The sequence below is a fragment of the Acanthaster planci genome, linkage group LG16 (assembly GCF_054643075.1).
Source record: "Acanthaster planci isolate LZ-2023a linkage group LG16, COTS_SCS, whole genome shotgun sequence".
NCBI classification, from domain to species: Eukaryota; Metazoa; Echinodermata; class Asteroidea; order Valvatida; family Acanthasteridae; genus Acanthaster; species Acanthaster planci.
This window is the reverse complement of record NC_141792.1, coordinates 6,037,152-6,057,754: the sequence shown is the minus strand read 5'-3', so window position 1 is coordinate 6,057,754 and position 20,603 is coordinate 6,037,152. Positions and strand designations below refer to the sequence as shown.

At 42.6% G+C, this 20,603-nt stretch overlaps 1 protein-coding gene and 1 pseudogene across 6 annotated transcripts in view; one reads left to right on the top strand and one right to left on the bottom strand.

Annotated features, from left to right (window-relative positions):
• LOC110989822 (uncharacterized) overlaps positions 1-19,649 on the top strand; it is a 102,370-nt gene extending 82,721 nt beyond the window's left edge. For 3 of the 6 annotated variants that reach the window (XR_015428040.1, XR_002599697.2, XM_087147481.1), the window contains one exon: positions 16,793-19,648. Coding sequence is in view for 2 of the 6 variants with exons in the window: in XM_087147481.1 (XP_087003607.1) it covers positions 16,793-16,936 (144 nt within the window). In the remaining 4 variants the exon portion in view is untranslated. Of the gene's footprint in view, positions 1-4,128; positions 4,843-16,792 lie in introns of those variants that run through there. The other 3 variants (XR_002599696.2, XR_015428039.1, XM_087147482.1) reach the window with 3 other exon arrangements.
• On the bottom strand, positions 164-11,486 carry LOC147796438 (uncharacterized; annotated as a pseudogene).
• Positions 19,650-20,603: the final 954 nt, after the last annotated feature.

The following is a 20,603-nucleotide window of genomic DNA, read 5'->3' as shown; positions in this document are numbered from 1 at the left end:
AGCCCAAAACACACCACTTACGCACGTCCTTGTAGTGCCTGAATGACAAAAGAAAAGAACAGAAAAGCAAGGCCAGCAGGGTATGGCAATAACAGTAACAGTGTGGATGTTTTCAAGAATCAAGAAGCCCCCACGTTGTCAAGTGTCTGAGCTATAGAATCGGTCAGACCTTATTTGGGCGAATGTACCAGTTTACTGCGGAAGATTTCCAACGGCCCAAGGACTGTACAACAGGAATTGACAGGCCATTCAATGCTGCGGAAGTGGCTGCACCTATGCAAAACTGTGACCACTGAAACGTAATGTAGGAACCCCAAATGCTTCAAGACCCTTCTTTAGCATGTGCCGAAATTGGTACGCCATTAGGGGGGACCCATCAATATGCACAAACAAACAATCTCCAACTGAGGGCCGCATTGACAAATACTGAGAAAGGCAGCGCAACGGGCACAGTTGGGAATTCGAGTTACGACGAAAACGCAAAGATACAGAGTTTCCTTGTTGGTCAGTTTTAGAAAACCAAAGTTTGATAATCATGGTTGATTGGTCATGGCCTTCAAACCTAACGTCAGAGAGCCCCAGAATCCGAGAGCAATCGGCTGATTTGCTGGCAGCAGTTATTTCCCCCACCCGGAAGAACCCAAAGAAGGCTAACAGAAAAGCAGAACGAAATAAGACTGCCTCATGCTCGGACTTGACTATACAGTGATGGGGCGTCTAATGTCAGATTTGCGATTACCCCTGCGGCAGCCTTCCTTAAGCTTTTGAACTATGAAGCTTTGGGATGGGTCTGACCACCCATTTAACTTATGACAGAAGGCCACTGCTGAAATGTAGGTGCTGATTGTAGAAGGCGCCATTCCTTTAAATGATAAGTATGCTATGAATGCAGCCACATGCTAACCGGGAGCAGGCCAGGAAGGCTGTAACCTGGTCTCGTTGCGAAACTGTTGGAACTGGATCAATCCCTTTTCATAGCTTGCCCAAGTACTGCTGGCCACAGATGCCCGAGGAGCCGTGCAGCCTCAGCACTTAGAGCTGCCAAAGGAAACTGGGTACCGTCAGGCCTGACTGCCCCACGGAGGGGGCAAGGTGTCTGAATCGAGCCATCTGTGAGCGGGACAGTGCATCGGCAATGTTATTCTGAACACCTGGGATGTGCTTGGCTTTGATGGTAACATCGTCACGAAGACATATGAGTACAAAGTATCGAACTAATTTCATTATTAGGGGACATTTTGAGGTTTGTTTGTTGATGATGGCCATGACTGCCTTGTTGTCAGACCGAATCCAAATACGTTTGCCTGACAGACACTTACCCCAGAGGGTCAGGGCTACCACTACAGGAAAAAATTCTAACCATGCAATGGAGTGTGCACTGGACAAGATATTGGGAGGCCAAATTTCCTGGAACCACTGGCCCTGAAAATAGCCCCCAAACCCAATGCTGGCACTTGCGTCTGTGAAAAGCTAGAGGTCATAGTCTAATACCCAAAACTGGTCAGGGATCATCGCTTTTCCATTGAACCCTTGAAGGATTACTTGCCATAGATTCAGGTCTGCCCTTGCCCCCATGGTTATCTGAATTTTATGCCAAGGCTTCGTAACCCCTTTTGTTAAATCTATTAGACGGCGCAAAAATGCCTGACCGGTTGCCACGGCTCGGCATATGAAAGAGAGTGAGCCAATGAGGGATTGAAGGGATTTCAATGAGATCTTAGGGGTATTGAGAGCAGCTGAGATTTTTTCTGAGATGCCCCGAATTTTTTTGTTCGGGAACTGACACCATTTGCCTTGCTGAATCTATCTGAAGTCCCAAGAATGTAAGGCATGTAGTAGGCTCAATTGTTTCGTCTTCCGCGAGCGGAACCGCTAACTCCCTGCACACATCTTGGAAACAATCCAAAAGTTCTTTACATGACTTGCCTACCGGATTCTTCCCCCCAATGAACAAAAAATCATCAGCATAATGACAGATGCTTTCTGTACCGGACTGCATTCGAACAACCCACTCCAGAAAGGTGGAAATGTCTCAAACAAAGCGGGTGCGCATAAAGCCCCCATGGGTAAGGCCTTATCCACAAAGTAATGGCTACCGATGTGAATACCCAAAAGACAGAAATCTGCGGGATGAATAGGGAGGAGGCGGAAAGCAGATTTTAGATCTGCCTTGGCAAGCAATGCATCCTTCCCAGCCCTGACTACAAGCTGGATTGCATCATCAAAATTAGTATAATGGACGGCGCATAGTTCCTTGTCAATACCCTCATTTACAGAATCAAACTCTGGGTAGGACAAGTTGTGAATGAGTCTGAATGTGCCAGGCAGAGATTTGGGAATTAGCCCTATGGGGGAAACCCTGAGGTTTTGAATTGGCAGCTTTTCAAATGGCCCTGCCATCCGGCCCAGCTTAACCTCATCCATCAATTTTTCACGAGCTATGTCAAGATTTTGATTAACTGACTTTGGGTTTAAGGCCTGTGTGCCTTCCTGAGGCCCCGAGTATCCCAACTTGAAACCAAAAGAAAAACCATTACGTAAACATTCTGCCTCGTCTTTTTTGGGGTATTTGTCAAGGAGAGGCAACAACACATGCAATTTTACTGGGGAGTGACCAGGACAGCAAAGGCATTTACTGTCCCGGGTGCAGGGCTCTGTTGGAATGAGTGAGCTATTGTGTGGGGGGACGATGTTGGCCGCTGGGCTTGCTCTGCGCTTTGCAGGAGGACCCTCCATGGTCAGTTGACAAACACCCTGAGCATTTGTGGGCATATTTGCACTGTGCATTGGAGCATCCCATGCGGTTGAATGCGAAGTATAAGCCGCTGCTGCGGTTGATGGTGTTGCTACGAAAGGAACGCTACTTTGAGTAGGAAGACTGAACAACTTGAAAAATTAGGCCTACCAAAGGACAGCCCCGCTTGGCCTGAACTGTCTGAAAAGGAATTCCAAACAGGCCAGCAGCCCGAGTCCGGGATGCTGCCCAAACACTCACCAAGTGGGCGATGACTAACGGTGGGTCCCGCTGGCGGGCCTCGATTGACTGCCAGACCCCCTGCTGCCAACTGGGAGGAGGGAGAAGTAGGCCATGAAGATGAAGACTGGGTTGCCACAAGATGATCTCCTGGGAGCATGTCGGGCGATCGGGCCTCGTGGATCGCCGGGCAAGGCGGCTCGAACATGTCCGATGTTGTTGGCAAAGCAGTGGCATTGCTAGTGAGAGGGGCATGACTAACATTGGCCCAGGCATAGCCGAACTGGAAGTGCTCCTCGCCGCTGAGTTGGCTGTCGACACCAGAGACTGAGTTGCCGGAAGGGGGGCAGTGTGGGCAGAAAGGGTTGTGTCGTTGCCGGAAGGCAGGGATCGGCTGGAAGAAAGCTGCTCCACCGCCCGTTGTCGGCTCCGTTAGGATTGCTGTCGCGGCAAGCTCCGCGTTGAAGCCGAAGACGTTGAACCTGTCAACAGAGGGCGCTCTGGCAAACCGCCGCTGGCCTGGCCTCCGGCGGCGCTGGCAAGCCCCTGTGGGTTGAGCAGTGCTCGCATGGCGCGGGCTTGCGAACTTGTGTGGTGAGAAACTTCGGTGCTGTCATCTGTCGGAAAAGAGGCTCCAATGTCCGCTACGGCCATCTCTTGAGCACATCGTTTTTTCCCACGACCTCTTGGCATTGCGATGACCAAGATTCGCCCGGAACCATGCCGAAAGGTAGCCTTAAAAAGCGCCCTTTGATGAAATCTTGCTGAGATTTTTGATAGACGAAACGGAGGTGGTGGAACCGCGAGACACAATGCGGGCCTTCCCGCGCCAGCCCCCTGCTGTGCTGCATTCTATTGCCTGATTGGGTAAAAAACGTGCGCTTCCGGCAATGCGCCTCTGATGGAATAACCATACTTCCTCCCCCTGGATCCAAAGTTTGTTTTCCGAAGATGAGCACCGGAAAACTGTATTGTTAGGTAAACTAGATAGGCTTGCAGTAGCACCACAAATATATCTCTTTTTGAGTATGTGGGGTTCTGAAAAACTATCGGGGAAGACCAATGGTACGGTCATACAAATCCCAGATGTCAAGTTCTTTGAGGTTTTTTGTTAAGATGTCATAACTCAGATTTCGGATGGTTACCAATTGCAGAAGCTCATCTGCAGAAGACAGGCTTAGAATCCGGGATACAAGATCAATAAACACCTTGACCAGGCTTTTCATTCAGAGAGATGTTGGTCAGGGTCGACAGGGCCGTGAAGGTGGCAGTGTCTTCCAATCTGCGACTTCAAACAGATCCAGCATGCCTGCAAAGGGTAAAGAAACCGCCATCAAAAGTTTAAATCCAATGGCTTTATTGGGAAAAGTCTTGGCCTTCAGTGCTGTCTCTCTAGCATCAGGTCCACATCACTGCACTGAACATGATCAAGCACTCTCCATCGTGTCAATGTGGCACTTATCTGGATCTAAGCCTTTTACACACACTATTTCACAAAGGAAACTAAAAAGAAATACCACCCTACTAAATATGGAATATTCAAACAAATTGATTTTGAATTGGATTTACATGTAATTGAAATAAATGGGGTCTAATTGGTGTTCAATTGGTTTCAGTTGGTATGTTTTCCCTCCCATTTGTTTTTCCCCATCAATTGGAGATTTCAAATGGGACGCAGTTGGTTTCAATTGGTGTTTTTTCTTTGCTGTTTATTTTCTCCAATCAATTGGAATTTCAAATGGGCATCAAATGGTTCCATTTGGTATGCTTTCTCTCTGTTTGTTTTCCTCAATCAATTGACAATTCAAATGAGACGTAACTGGTTCCAATTGGTTTGCTTTCAGCTTGTTTTCCCCTTCAAATGGATTTTTCAACTGGGACTAAATTTGTTTGAATTGGTATTGAAATGGTTTCAATTGGTTCTTTGGTTACAGTTAGATTGTGAATTGGCATTCAAATGGTGTCAATTGGCTTGAAATGGTCCAACTAAGAAAAGGTCCAAATTTACTATTCAAACCAATTGAAATTTGTGATAAATTTGTAGTATAACTGTTTTACTCTTGCTGTGGCAAACAGTCACCAACTCTAACAAAAGTTTCGTTACTTGTAAAGAAAAAATACATCCTGCTTCAATTAAACCTGTTGCTAAATACAAATCCTTTTTGATATTAACCACTACCAGCCGGGGACTCCGAAATCAGAGCCGTATGGTTTATATGTGTGGCCGGGGTCTCCGACCTCGGACAAAGGAAACAGGGCCCTGTAACAAAAGACCGTACTCCGAACAAAAGACCAGGCTGCTGGGCATTACTGGCATTTTTCACTCTCAAAAGTGGTGATAATCCAGTGTTATTTTGAAACCGTATACCAGGGTTTGGGGCATTTAGAGCAAGCAGATTACCACCGGGGACAAAAGCTCACCACCACCGCAGCGATGAGCCACACAGCACCGCTGCATGCTAATCTGGCCACTATTGAAAAGAGGTCAGCAGTGCACTGAGCCAGGTTCGTGAACAAAAGACAGTTGTACAACACCGCACAATCTGGGCTCTGTTTATAAGGCTGCAGGCCTGGCTGAAATATTCGAGCATCAATGAAGGTCACCTGTCAACTTAGAGTAGTGCCTAAAGATTACTCTGTGTGGCTATAAACAACTGTTAAATGGAATGATGAATTGTTGAAGGATTTTGAAAACGGAAAAAATGATAGTCATGCCGGCCCAGCATCCTCAACGTTGAAAAATGCCCCGGCACGAAGTGGTTAAGCAATACCCTAGGGCAGGCGAAAACCCATAGATAAAACTTTGTCTTGTGATTCTAAGGAGAAAAACTCAAGGAAATTCCTGTCCGACCCTGATGGCGATCAAGCATACCCGGCTCCAGGGCTGCTACCTTATTTAACTCTTACGGATGTCACTTAAAGACATTAAAACATGTTCATGTTATCCATCTTTGTGAAAAAAGTGAACAGTGTGGCGTGGTGACTGTGAATGAAACTCTCCCGCATACCAATGCCTTATGTAGCCACACCCTGCTCCCACTTCACTGCACACACTTACCATATCAACCAGCTTCTCAGGGGCCCTGACAATGAGATAGTAATTCTCTTTCTATGTATACATGCCAAGAGAATTTGTTATTCAGTTGCATTCTTTCTACACTGGACAGGTTGCATGCCAACAAGAACCACAAGTTGAAAATTAAAGTCTTACACACTAAAGAGTGTAGTTGGAGCTAATTGACACCATCCTCTCTCTGAGATATGTCATCGCACGATGTGGTGCTTGGTTTGTTGTGAATACGCAGTGGGGATGGGGACACACCTGAGTGCTCCTCTTCCGAGCTGCATCAGCCGACAGGGAGGAGTGTGAAGGGGATTCATCCAGTCCCTCTTCATTCTAGTCGGGTACAAAGCTTGCCTCCTAATCCATATCTGTGGTATAATAAACTGAAACATACACGTTCCAAAAATTGAAGTAAAGGCAAACTTTTCTTAGCCAGTTTAAAAAAATGTACTCTGGAGGGTAATCTTCCTCACGTTATTTAAAACTTGGTAGTTTTAAATAATTTGTACTCATTATTATCAGGCTGAACGTTATTTCTGTTTACTGTTTATTTCTGTTAATCCTTAAAACGGATCACTTCCCACTTCTTGATGTAATTGTTGTGGAGGATGGATCTTTCTCTACACTAAATATCGAGGACAAATCATTCTGGTTATCCTCTAAATCTACCTCCTTTCCATTCAATATGAGAGGAAAGTCGGACTGGTTGTTTTCCATAATGTGTTGTCCTGGTCACATGCAGTGGTGGAGAGATTCTCTATGTCATCCAGCGAATGCCTGAATCTAGGTTGGACCTCTTGTCACTGTCACATAGATCATCACTTTTTGCCGTGCATGTACTTGTGCCTTTATAATTGCTAGGACTAGAAATGATTTGATGTACCGTAAGAGGAACATTTTCTACATGTATGTCCTCTTCAGATTTTCTCCAATGGGAATGTATGCGGGAACAGTATTTGCAGCCGCCACAAGGAAGACTATAGCAATGTCACAACCAGCCCAATAACAATTACAGAAATCAACTTTGCAAGGGATCCAGGAAACTGAGAGTCTGCATTTATGTGTTTTGTTCCTTTTCTGTGAAGATTAACCATATCGTATTGGTTTAGCTCTTTTATTCACCTAGCCAAAATACCAAAGAGAAGCTTAAAATGCATGAGCCAAGCTAGACTACTATGGTCTGGCCTAATGTCAAATCTACGTCTCGGCAAGTGATGACGGTATTGGTGTGTGAATCGTACTACTGTCAACAGTTCTTTACGTGTAGTACAGTATTTAATTTGCGAATGTGATAGAATATAACTACCATAACCTATCACTTTTTTACATCCATCTTGGATCTGGATTAACTCTGCTCCAAAAGCGACGTCTGATGTGTCCATGTCCAGGAGAATGACTAGTTGCTGAAATGCCTTTTCATGTTCTTCTAGCCATTTGAATTTAGCATTCTTTCTGGTTGTTTCATACAGTGGCCCTGCTAAATTTGCAAAGTTCTTTTATGAGCCCTGTGGTAGTTAACTTTTCTACTTCTTTACTAGACATTGGTGTCTAGGCCATCTTTTGTCAACAGCAATACTACATGTACATGGGTTAGGGAGATTCCATGACGACTACATAATTTCCCCTAGAAACACAACCTCCTCTATCTTGGATCCCATCCCATCTTTTCATTTGTTTGTCATCTAAGGTTTTGATCATGTTCTTTAACGTGCCATGGAATCGTTCAGTCAAACCATTGGTTTGTGGATTGTACGGTGTTGTGGGGATTTGTTGTATCCGTAGACTCTTGCACATATTTTTCATGATCTGAGACATGAAGTTTGTACCTTGGTCATGCACAATTTCCTTTGGCAATCCCACTCTTGAAAATACTTGGATCAGGGCATTTGCTGCCGTGTCAGCCCGAATATTTGGTAAAGGGATCGCCTCGGGATATCGTGTCGCATAATCAGAAATTGTCAACAGGTACCTATTCCTTTTTATGGATCTTGGGAAAGGACCTACAATGTCAATTCCTATCCTCTTGAATGGAGTCTGAATGATAGGCAGATTGCACAGTGGGTGTTTACGAGGACGTTTTGTCTTGTCAGTGAATTGGCAAACTTGACAGTTGCGACAGTAGTCGGCAACTTGTTTGAATATACCTGGCCAGTAAAAATGTGAGAGTACCCTATCTTTAGTTTTGGATACCCCCAAATGGCCTGCTAGAATAGCATCATGTGCCAGCTGAAGTACTTCTAGCCTACACTGTTGTGGAAGCACTATCTGATGCACAATATCACTTGGATCAGATTTCCTCTCCCATTTGCGCATGATCAATCCATCCCTATCATAAAAGCACACCCTGTGTTTTTCCACCTCACTCATAGGAACTAGCCTGTCCCTAATGCCTTGCAAACTCTCATCACTGTGTTGCAAGTTGATTAAGGCTGTTCTGCCAAACTGGAGAGAGTTTTTTAAGGTTTTGTCATCTTTGTACTCAATTGTTGATGTGTTTACATCGCCATTCAAGGTTTTACTCTTACTATTTGTACGTGAAGACAATCTATGCATACCCAGTTCATCTACCTGTACATCACCTTCATCATTACTATCTGTACTGTGTACTTCACCAGCGATCTGTTGTACTTCAATATCACCGAACATTAATTCATATTCTCCTGGCACATAAACTTCTAACTCTGTCTGAGCCTGTGCTCTGGTCAAAACACACATTTCTTTAGCTAGGATTTCTCCACAACTTTCATCGAAATCGTGTCCTAACAAGACATCTTTCTCCAGCCCATCAAGAGCTACAACTACTACTTTTCCTGAAACTACTGAACATTTCAGGTCTACTAAGGCCAAAGGTGCAATCACATGTGACATGTCTACCTGGCGTACAACACTTGGCTGGTACTAACGTCGCCTTAACTGCTGTTTGTGTGCAAGCCGAATCTCGCAATATTTGGACCTGCTTGCCTTCAACAGTACCGTCAAGCATACACTTTTGAAGTTGAATTTCCGCGGGGTCATTTACCACAGTTTGAACCCCTGGAGCTACACTTACTTCACATCTGTTAACTGACTTAGTATTCGCCTCTTTAGTCAGTGACTTGTTTTGACGAAACTTAGGGTTGTCTGTCCTGGATGCTGTTTCTTCTACTTGCACCAGACTACTACTACTACCCTGATTGGCCTGCGACCTTAAAGGGCAAAGGGGACTTATATGTCCATATTCATGACAGTGATAATACTGCCTCTCACTAAGTGGAATATACTTGGATCCCGCACGACCATTCTTCCCTTGCATATAATCTCTTTTGTTTTTGTCGTTACTGGGTCCATCAATATCAGTACCACCAACTTTTATGCCATCTACTGAAGTCATTCCTGGCTGCTCACCAGAATTTGACTTCTTACTACTTCCAAAGTCACTCTTGTGACCAGAATGGTGATTTCTAGATCGCCACGTACTTTTTGACAAATCGGCTTTACGCCAGTATTCTGAACCTCCCCTGTTTGCTACATAGGCATCCGCCATGCCTGCTAATTCCTTGCAAGTTTTAGGGTTTTTATCTCTAAGATAGAGTCTAAGGTCATAAGGTAGTTTGTTGAGTGCCTGTTCCATGACTATTAGATCAATAATTTCGAATGGGTTGGAACCATCGATCTCAGCGAATTTCAACCAATTTGTGAATTGATGGGAAAGTTCATTGACCCAGTCACGAACAGTTTCCGTGCCCTTTCGCGCACGCTGACGGAAATTTGTGCGATATGTTTCGGCTTTGATCTCATATCTATCCAAAATAGCTTTCTTAAGGACATGATAATCAACTGCTTCATCTACAGGTAATGCTGCATATGCCTCTCTAGCTTTCCCAGTTAATTCGGGTACCAACCTCGCCGACCACTGTGCATCAGGCCAGCCATTCATGTGGACAAGGTTCTCAAATGCCTTGAGATACACATCAATGTCGTCAGAGTCTCTCAATTTTGGGACCCTAATCTTATCAGAGCTACAATGTCCCTGGAACCCAGGTGTGCCAATGTTTGGTGGCATTTGAGCTTGTGCATGTGCCAATTCCATTTGCTTCATTTGAATACGTTCGTGAGACTGTATACGAAGATATTCCAGCCACATTTCTGGGGGAGACCATCTGGAATACCAGCTGGTGTAATTCCACTCAATACAATCTGATCATTTTCAACTTGTTCTGTACTACTTGGACTTGAACTCGCCCCAGGTTGTTGTTGGTCACTGGGGATTTCACTTTGATTCATTTCCATGGTATGTGCCTTGGTGGACGAACGAAGCTGGGGCATGCTAAAGATCATGAACTGCACTACTAAAATTTATGAAACAACTGTGATAGAAGCAACTATACTTAACTACATTCATACGCAACATTAGATTACTTACACATGTCACATGTATCTCAAAATTTGTGGAGACTTGTTCTCATATATTCAATACATCGCACTCACCACGCCCAAATACATCAGAACTCAGTAGTCAACTTCAGCATGCTCGGCTGTCATCCATCCTCCTCAGCACCCCATCTTTAGATTCTGCAGCATCACAATTCTTGTCATCACTGCTGGCAGATCCCCCGCCGTCTTGGTCTGCGTCTTCAACCACAGCTCCCCCGTCGTACGGCTCACTCCCTGGCTTGGCGTCCACTAACGGAACAACCCTGGCATCATCAGTAACGTCCGTGCTGTGCACTTCACCATCACCAGTTCGACCATCACAGACATCAGGCTGAGTACGGTGCTCAAAGTTTATAGCAGAAGACTGCAAAAGACTCGTTCACCACACAGTGCTATGAATTTGTCCATTTCTCAGTCTTGTCTTAGCTCAGACAACCGGTTGAACATCTCTTCTGTGGTAGCTGTGACTATCTGACGGACTCTTTACCGCTGCCACCATGTAATGTAGTTTCATCTTCTTTATGACGAAACCGTTGTACTTCTGACAAACTCACACGATCACGCTTCTCTGCTAACCTACATGTATACTTATTTATTTCTACAGTAGCACTAGCAGATGTGATACAAAGCAAGTTAAAATCTCGAAGACCCTCTTCCTCTCTCTCTCCTCCTCTTTATATCCCATCTTATTCCCATCTAATTTCTAAGAAAACATCTGTACACTTCCAGAAGGTCAGTGTGGTCAGTCCAGGATATAGTGTGGTCAGCCCCCACCACTTCCAGTCCCTTAGATTTCATTTTTACGACCTTCTCATGAGCCCAGTTTCCGCCTTAATTGACCACGACCTTCCCCTACATACTTGTGGTTCCTTACTCAGAATTGCTTCATGACAGTTGGGAACTACCCAGCGAATGTTGGTCTAGTTCTTCAACTGACAGATGAGGGTCTCAGTGATTCAGGAGTGACTTCGCCAACTTCCTCAGCTCTGTCGACTATATAGCCCTTGTTCAAGTGTATGTACCTGTTTCCATCATTGTGTAGGCAAATGATAATAACTTGGCTTACTTGGGACTAATAGTTGAATTAGGTCGGTCAGGCCCTGAACTAACTAATGTATACATGGTATAAGGTAAGAAAATGGTAAGATTTTGATTTTCTCCGACCAGTCAAGATGGATATCAACCTTGTCCACCCCAGTTGATTAATCTGAACCCTTTGGATTGTTGGGATGTCTACTAACAAATTTTGGTCATTAAACGAAACATGCCTAACTCTTTGCTTTCCCGTATGGGATAGTAACTTATGGCTGCTGTCTGTGTGTATTGGACGGCTCAATGGAGTGTTTGCGAGTCACGATATAGCGCCACTTTAGTGGCGTCTACATCATTTTAACCCTTCAAAAATGCTTCTTTGGTGAAGGTTTCAAAAACATCACGGTTAGAAAAATAGCCGATGAGTAAGCATGAGTGGTTATGCTCTTGACTCGCTGACCAAACTACTCTAGCAATTCGTCATCTTTTTGACAAATCGAGGCAAGCTCCGATCTCTGGATGATGGGATCTTTCATTTTTTCAAATATTTTGAGGAGCTGGTCTTTCGAGTGATTGTAGCAGCCCCTAATCTCAGGTTTTTTCCAGGCATAGCTATCTAAAGCCTTACTGGTGAGAGCACCCACCAAACGTAAGAATTTGATGTCCTCATTTAAGACAACAGTCGGCAATTACCTCAAATTTAGTGATAAATGCATGAAAATCGCTTGTGCCATAGTATTGGGTCAGTTTTGATATTGCTAGGTTTGGAGGGCATGGCCCATGAGGCTGGGTGGTAGTCATTGCAGGAGCGGCATATTGGAGTCATTTGACTGAGTCATTTGACTGATTTTGACTGTTATGACAACTGTGTCATGAATGCATCTTTGCATAGGAGGGCTAATTAGTGGTACACACTCTCTTGGGCAGCCCTGTGATTTTGTGCCGTGGTAGTGAATGGCCTTTGTCTGGGAGACTGCATAGACGGGCCATGGATTATGAATGGCTTTTGTTCCTTCTGGGAGTTCACATATTCCGTGGCATTTTGTACTGGATGAGCTTTATCAATGGTGTTGTAATGCAAGTTATTTAAATTGTGTGTGTGGGGGGGTGGGTACAGGAGGAGCTTTGTCTCCGATGACTCTTTGAGTTGTGTCAATGGTTGCGTCTCCTGTTAGGGCTTTTGTTTTTGAAAACTTAAGTGTGTGCTTTTCTGATTTTGCCGGGGCGGCTGTTTTTTCCTCACAAAAGAATCTCAAATCTTAGTTTCAAAATTCTTACTGCTCTTGCACAGTTCATGGAAGGATTTTAGTAACGTAATGTGTATTCACCTCTACTGCCTTGATTAACCACTACCAGCCGGGGACTCCGGGATCAGAGCCGTATGGTTTATATGTGTGGCCGGGGTCTCCGAACTCGGACAAAGGAAACAGGGCCCTGTAACAAAAGACCGTACTCCGAACAAAAGACCAGGCTGCTGGGCATGACCGGCATTTTTTGCTCTCAAAAGTGGTGATAATCCAGCATTATTTAGAAAGTGTATACCAGGGTTTGGGGTATTTAGAGCAAGCGGATTACCACCAGGGACAAAAGCTCTCCACCACCACAGCGATGAGCCACACATCCCAGTACCGCTGCATGCTAATCTGGCCCCTATTGAAAAGAGGTCAGCAGTGCACTGAGCCAGGTTCGTGAACAAAAGACAGCTGTATAACACTGCACAATCTGGGCTCTGTTTACAAGGCTGCAGGCCTGGCTGAAATATTTGGGCGTCAATAAAGGTCAGCTGTCAACTTAGAGTAGTGCCTGAAGATTACTCCGTGCGGCTATAAACAACTGTTAAATGGAATGATGAATTGTTGAAGGATTTTGAAAATGGAAAAAATGATAGTCATGCCGGCCCAGCATCCTCAACGTTGAAAAATGCCCCGGTCCGAAGTGGTTAACAATACTTATTTGTGCTGCTAAAAGAGTCTTTGCGTCAGTCTGGGTTTCTTTTAAGTTTTCATTATCTTTACCGTTTTCCGTATTCTGGTGCTCAGGGGCCGTTTCAGTGTAGGCAGTGGTTATGAGCCCTTTTTTTGTTCGTTTGTGCAATTTTGATTGAAGGGGTGGCGTCTCATGGAAGTCATCAATGCCTAACAACAGCAATGCCTAATGCGTAACATTGCCTATTCCGGCCCTAGTACTTGTTATGATCTGAGCAAATTTAATCCCAATTTCCAGAGGTGTAGCGAGTTCTTTCGGTGAAGCTTTGCTTAAATTAATTGCCATGTTGCATCATGGGGGGGGGAAGGGATTATTAGAGATGTAATTGCAGTACCAATAAGAGTATAAGAAGCTGTTATTTTCACATGGTGAATACAGCAACAGTCACTGAAATACTGTCAATGTGCCCCTGTTGGGAGTGATGCCCCAAGAGTTTGACCTGACTGACAGTATCGCAAATTTTTAGCAAGTAATTTTCTGAGGCAGCGTTTTTGCACAAAATTTGTTTTTGAGCTGCAACATAGATTCTGGAGGCTTGTGGATATAACAGCTTCTGATGTACAACACATTTACAATACAAGAAGATGATCATATCGATAGTACAATTAAGCTATACATGTTGTTACAAAATGTAAGCTGTAAACACGACTTTATAACAGGGTGTAACTCGGAAAGAGTTACACCCTGTTAATTTTTACAAGATTACAAGATTTGAGGAATTTTCAGGTCTTTTATGATGCATCATATGGAGGCATCGTTGCCCCAGAACACGATCTGTAATGTGGAGACAAATGGAAAATTACTCAAAGTAGCAATTAGTAAGATCAGATCTTCTGTCTTCTTTTAGGGATATTTCCCAAACTAAAACCAATATGGATATCAAACTTAAATCAATGGAAAGAGAAACATTCGACCTTTCAGATGCCACCAAGATTGCCAGATTTGAAGAATTGTCAAGTCTTTTATGGTGCGATATATGGAACCAGTTTTGGGTGGGAACAGGATCAATAATGTGCACACAAAGCTGAAATTCCAGAAAAATAACGAGCAGCAGAGCCTTCTTACGCGGATATTTCCCAAACTAAAAGGAATATAGATATGAAACTTACATCAATCGAAAGAAAAACATGTGCTTTTTCAGATGCTGATGAGTTAAATGTCTCTCGGCAGAAGTTAAAAATCAAGAGACATTAATAAATTTCTTATTTGTCAAATTTAGGAGGAATGCTGAGAAACATTTCAACACAACAAGAAATTATCAAATATAAGACTTCTCAGCAATGAAGGCCAAAAAAATATTTTCCGCTAAATGTTGAGTTGAATCAACGGGTAGCTTTTTTTTTACAATGTTGAGGACTCAACTGTGTGTCAGAAATCTAAGAGATGTCAGTTACTCGTCCCAAAAAAGTGATTCTCTCAGTGTAAATGTATGCCGAGACAAATATGATTATTGCATCTAAGAAAAACAGATTTTCCTCGTCGCCTATGTAGTATTTGGCTATCTTACCGGGGATCCCGACAAGTGGCCGGTCTGAGTCTTGGAATCACAGCAAGTACATGTATACAATAAAGACAAAGTGTTCTATGTAACTGTATGGTGCTATTCACAAGTCTGACCCGTCGATTGGGCAGCTTTAGTTGACGCCCAGTCAAGTCACGCTTCAGTACCTTTATTCACTACACCAATATTCAGACTTGTTGACTTTGTAAGTGACTCAGTCGGTTGACAAGCTTCTTTACTGAGTACCGAGTACATCACAACCGCACAACTATGTGCGTAAAAACCATTAGCGCAGGAACCAGCGTGTGAATGCATGCGCATACTCCATTCATTGTACATGTACTTCCTGCCCTTCCCATTTTTAAATGATGTCACACTTTGACACTCTAGCTTTGACCCACAGACGTCATCGAGCTCTGTTCCTCAGAGAACCTGATGTTATCCTAAGGTATCTGGCATGCCACTATGTCAGGTCCTAGTTTGTTACTTTCATTTAGAGTATGGTTAAGGCAGGTTTTTACAAGAATGAGTTCCAAGTTAATTGCTCAACGTCCAACCTACCAGGGGACTAATTTCTGTCTGGCTTCGACATACTTGTCATTCTATGTGTACTAGTTACTCCCACCAGTATAGCTCCTAAGATCATTAAAGCACACAAACATTTCCACCGATAAGATAATAGTTGTGTCATGAATGAAATCTGGAATAAACAAGTTTTATCTAATTTTTGCCAAAAGTAGAGAAAACAAGTTGTAAATATGATTAAAACATAGAATTTTCACTGACGTCTAGTGAAGGTACTAATTGTATTGCTGGTAATGATGATGCTGCTTATATAGTTGGTCATGCTGCTTTTGTTGGTGATGCATTCCAAATGCTGCTGATGCTAATGAAATACCACCATTTGAGGATGGTGATGGTGGTTTCAGTTTATGCTGGTGGTGATGATGCTGAGGATGTGGGGGTGATTTGGCTACTTTGAGCCTGGTGGTGTTGCTGTTGCTGCTCATTGAGATGATGTTGTCTGTGTCTTGTTTGCTACTGGTTTTGACAAAGCTGTTTCTGCTGTTGATCAGGGTGATTACAGTGATGTGGAACAAGATGATTCCTGGTACACTTGCTTTGTTGAAAAGGCTGATGATCAGTTGATAATAATGTTGATATAGTGCTGGTTATCTTTAATGATATGGCTGATGTTAGTGATGCTTCCATTGCTTATGCTGCTGTTAGTGCAAATAATGAGAACACTGATAACGATTAATTTTAGTTTTGTTTTTGATATTTGTTTTGGTTTGGATTTTGTTTCTTTTGTCTTTTTTGTTTTTCCTTTGTTTTCTTTTGTTGTGTTCTTTGTTCCTTTTTGTTGTCTTTTGTTTATACTGGTTTGTTTTGTTTCTTATGTTTAGTTTGGATGGGCTGGGCTGAGGTGTTATGGGTGCGGCAGGGTTGGTGGGATTTGTGTTTATTTTCGTTTCCTTTCATTGAACTGTATTTTTTGTTTTACTCTTAATTTACTTTATTGTACTGTACTTTGTTTTTTTATTTCACTTTGTTTTGTTGTTCTTTTTTTCTTTTCTGTAAAATTTTATTTAAATTTGTTCTTAAGTTTTGTATTTTTTAATTTAGGTTTCATTTTTTATTTATTTTATTATTTATTTTACATACTTTTACTTTTCATTTTCTTATATTGATTGATCTCAAATCATGTTCACCCAATAGGGCAAGGACCAGTTAAAGGTTTTCTTTTTTCTTTCTGGTATGTTTTGTTTAAAATGTTCTTATTCTTTAATATTTTGTTTTATTTTTTATTTTATTTTTATAGTTGATGCTGAGGATAACAGATGTCGACTCGAGGATGATGTTAAGTCTCATTGACTCTTTTGATGTTGATGCTGCTGCTGCTGCTTATGGTGCCATTTCTGCTGATGCTGAAAATGATGGTGATGATGAAATGATGCTGACATAATTTTGATGCTGCTGTGAGTGATGCTGATTTATTGCAGTGGCTGCTGCAAGCTACCTCTGATTATGCTGTGCCGTTAATACAGGCTGATGCGTGAAGTTGATGAGATATGCTGATACTGCCGAGTGTGGAGATGATATGTTGGTTATGGTGATGGCCATGGCTACCAAAGTGTGGTGCAATTGCTAAGTGGGGACAATGAGATGACGAATTAGATCAAGAGTGACTGGGACATTGGAAAGGAGTACAAGACTGTTGGCCAAAAATAACCTTTTGGCGCCTCCCATAGAAATACAGTTCTTTTATCGCTGATGTTTCTGTTACTTTATTATAGGGGAAAAAAATATGGAACGCTTCACGATTTTGCGTGTCATCCTTGCGCCCAATTTCCCCCGATCTTCGAGTAAGAATTGGAACCAGAATTGGAACCTCTCGACCAATCACAAACTGCCATTCCCAAAATTGGAACAATTGGAACCACCGCTTTTTGCACATGCTGTTTTGTACGATTGGCGCTCCATAACCTCCTTCTCCCTGTAATTTCGTGGCCGATAGCACTCCTATGTGAGCGAATGGGTACGTGGATGTGCTTGGGCAGTCCATGTTTTAGTGCGTGAAAATGGCGGCCCGCCGTCCGCGCGTTGTCGCCCGGTGATTGAGCCGGGAAAGCAGGGCCATTTCGCCTTTTTTTTTGCAGGTACGCGGTAGCTTTTCAGATTGAAGGTTTGCGATTGTTTCTTGTCTCTTTTGGGGACCAAATCACCCGGCGAATGTGTCTTTTTTGTCCGTGGAAGATCGCGTTGTCCGGATTCTGGCACACCCTTCGTTGAACGAATGGAAGCGAAGTGTACATATCTGCGACTCGATGCGATGTGAATCCGTGAAACTTCTGCTCGAAAAAGGGACACTTGCGGCCGGGGCATCGCTTACAGATGTTGGATATCTTCCTGATTAAGGAAACAAATTTGTTTGGTGTGAGGTAGATTGTTTTGTGTTTGATAATTTTTTTTTCTCTTTCGAAATTCGGGCCACTACGTTATAGGCTATAGATAGTAGTACATTCACAGATCATGTCGATGTGTATCGATTCGATTGCATTTTTTCAACTTATGCAATATTATATTTGTAAGTACTTGGACAAGAATTTCGATACAGGTTGTCAAGTTTAAGATCAATATAACCCGGTCCGAACAGTCATGTTTGTACACAATCACATTGCTTGTTTATTTATGTTATTCTTTTGGTCCTTGTAGTTAATGCTAGGAATGAAAACGTCCCTTGTTATTAAAGTAAATTCTTTTGAGATTAGACTGGAATATTTTTTCCCCCACAAGACCTACTTTGGAAGTGATTTGTGTGGACCTTTTGTAATTATAGTCTACATGTACGTTTTTAGACCCTGCTAATGTTGACTTGAAAAAAATTTTGTAAAAATTTTTTTTTCTGCCTGGCTGTCGTGTTTTTTTTCAATATCAGATTGAAAAATGAAAATCTATCTTCTTGTGCGAAATGAGACTGGGATTTTTTTGTTTTATTTTTGTTGTTTGTATTTGTAACAAGTTATATATGTACACACCGGAATGTTTAGTTCAACTTTTTGACCCGTAGCCTATGCATTTTTTGGGGGGGGTGGGGGAAGTTGGTAAAAATGTTGGGTGTATGCACATGCAAGGTGCTTGATTTTTTTTTTTTTTTTTCAATCTTTTTTTTTTATAGTGATTGAAAATATTGAAGTGAATGTTGTGTTCAACTGTTGTAATTCCTGCCCTTATTGAAAGTAGAATAAATGGGCAATCCTTGCTACTGTTGGAGGCACTGATAGCATCCATTGTTGGACCTTGGATGGCGAGCCTGAATTTATCCATCAACTTCGACAAGTGGCTGAAGACATGGTTTTTAATGCTGCCAAATCCATGTGCAAATATAGAAAAAGAGTATGACTGGAAAAATCATGAGATCTTTCTAAGGTGGTGGTTGACCACAAGTTTGGCACTGATTTTTAAGTCTTTGCTCACGGTCAGCTCTAAAAGAATACTCTGTTTGTATCATTTTGCCTTGGATTTGAAGGTCCCAAGCCCTTACATAAAAGCAGAGGGAAAACCATTGCTACAGAGGTAAGGAGCACACGTTATTGAACAGGGAATGCATCTGCAAGTGTGAACGTGTTGAAAATCTTAGAACACTCTTGACATCATAAAATTCGAGCCATATGTTGAGACATGTCGGAAATTGCAATTCCTCAGAAGGTTTCTTTTGTCCAACACCTCCTGTTCAAAGACAGTAAATTTTTTTTAAAAAAGGACAGTGAACTCTTGACACATTATAACCTTGTTTACTGCATGACCGTGCCAAGACAAATTTGAAAAATGTAGAAAAACATCCGTCAAGAAATGGGGATTCAAAGTAGTACATGTTCATGTACATGCATTTCGTGTTATTGTTATCGTGTGGTGTGAGTCGACTGTATTTCCATCATTATCAACAAATTTGTGGAAGTGAACTGGCATATATACCGAATTAGAATTGTAACCAGTTCACCAAAGAAACTCTCACCGGTTGTTCACATTATTCAAAGACCATGATACTTATTTCATAGAAACCATTCCTGATATTCTTATACGAAAGAAATAGAAAGCATTTGACAGGCGTGGGGTACAAAAGTTCGTACGGGTACACTACTTTTAGAGTTTTCTGATGTGATAACGTGTACGCTTGTATTTACTCTCATCGAAATGCAGAAATTAAAGACAAAACAACATGGACTGCAGTGTTTTCATGAAGAATTTGTCTTTGTGGGCTTGTAGTGCTGAGTTGAAAGTTTTGCCACCCCCTCCCAAAATAGGATTTCTGTCCGAGTTGGCCTCTTATTGTTTTTTCTCTGTAATCAGCTTGGAAAGGGAGTCGTGTGAAGTCCACCACGATAGTGCTTTTATGAACCAACGCGGCATGTGGAGAGGTTCCACAGGCTGCCGTTCCTGAGCAGTCACCCCATGTTACGAAAAATACCCGAGCGCTTGAAAAAATGAGAATTTGTCCTTATATTTTTTCTTTGTAATTGTGACTGTCATGGAAAGTGTTTGAAGAAATCCCAATGTTTTCTCGATTTTGGGAAATAATCATTTATGAATTCCCAAATGAAAATCCTGTTTTCTTAGAATAGGCATGAAACGTGGACTTATTGCAAAAAATGCAAATGTTCACAATACTCTGTACAGTGTTTTCCAGTTGTCAATGGCATGAGTGTGGAGTAGAAACTGAGGAAATCAGCTGATTTGATGAAAAGTTGCAATCCTGTTGGAGGTTTACTTTAAGTGATAATGGTTTTCCCTCTGCTTTTTCTAAGGGCTTGGGACCTTCAAATCCAGAGCAAATAGATAAAAAAGAGCACTGACGAAATAGTTCCTGAAATTGATTGGCTTATGTTTTTGGGAATGTAGGCGAAAGTGGATTTAACTGTTTTTCCAATTGTACTCTTTTTTTTATGCATTGCTCGTGGGTTTGGCAGCATTAAAAACCATTTTGTTGAACCCCCAGTCGATTTATGTGTTGTTAAGCACCATCGTCCATAATCCGTTGAGCATGGGCTGGCCAGTGGCCCCATCGCAGCCTACCGCCTCAAAATGCTTGTCTACTGTTGCCCCGCTTGCTGCTGACGTTTCTGCTGCCGCTC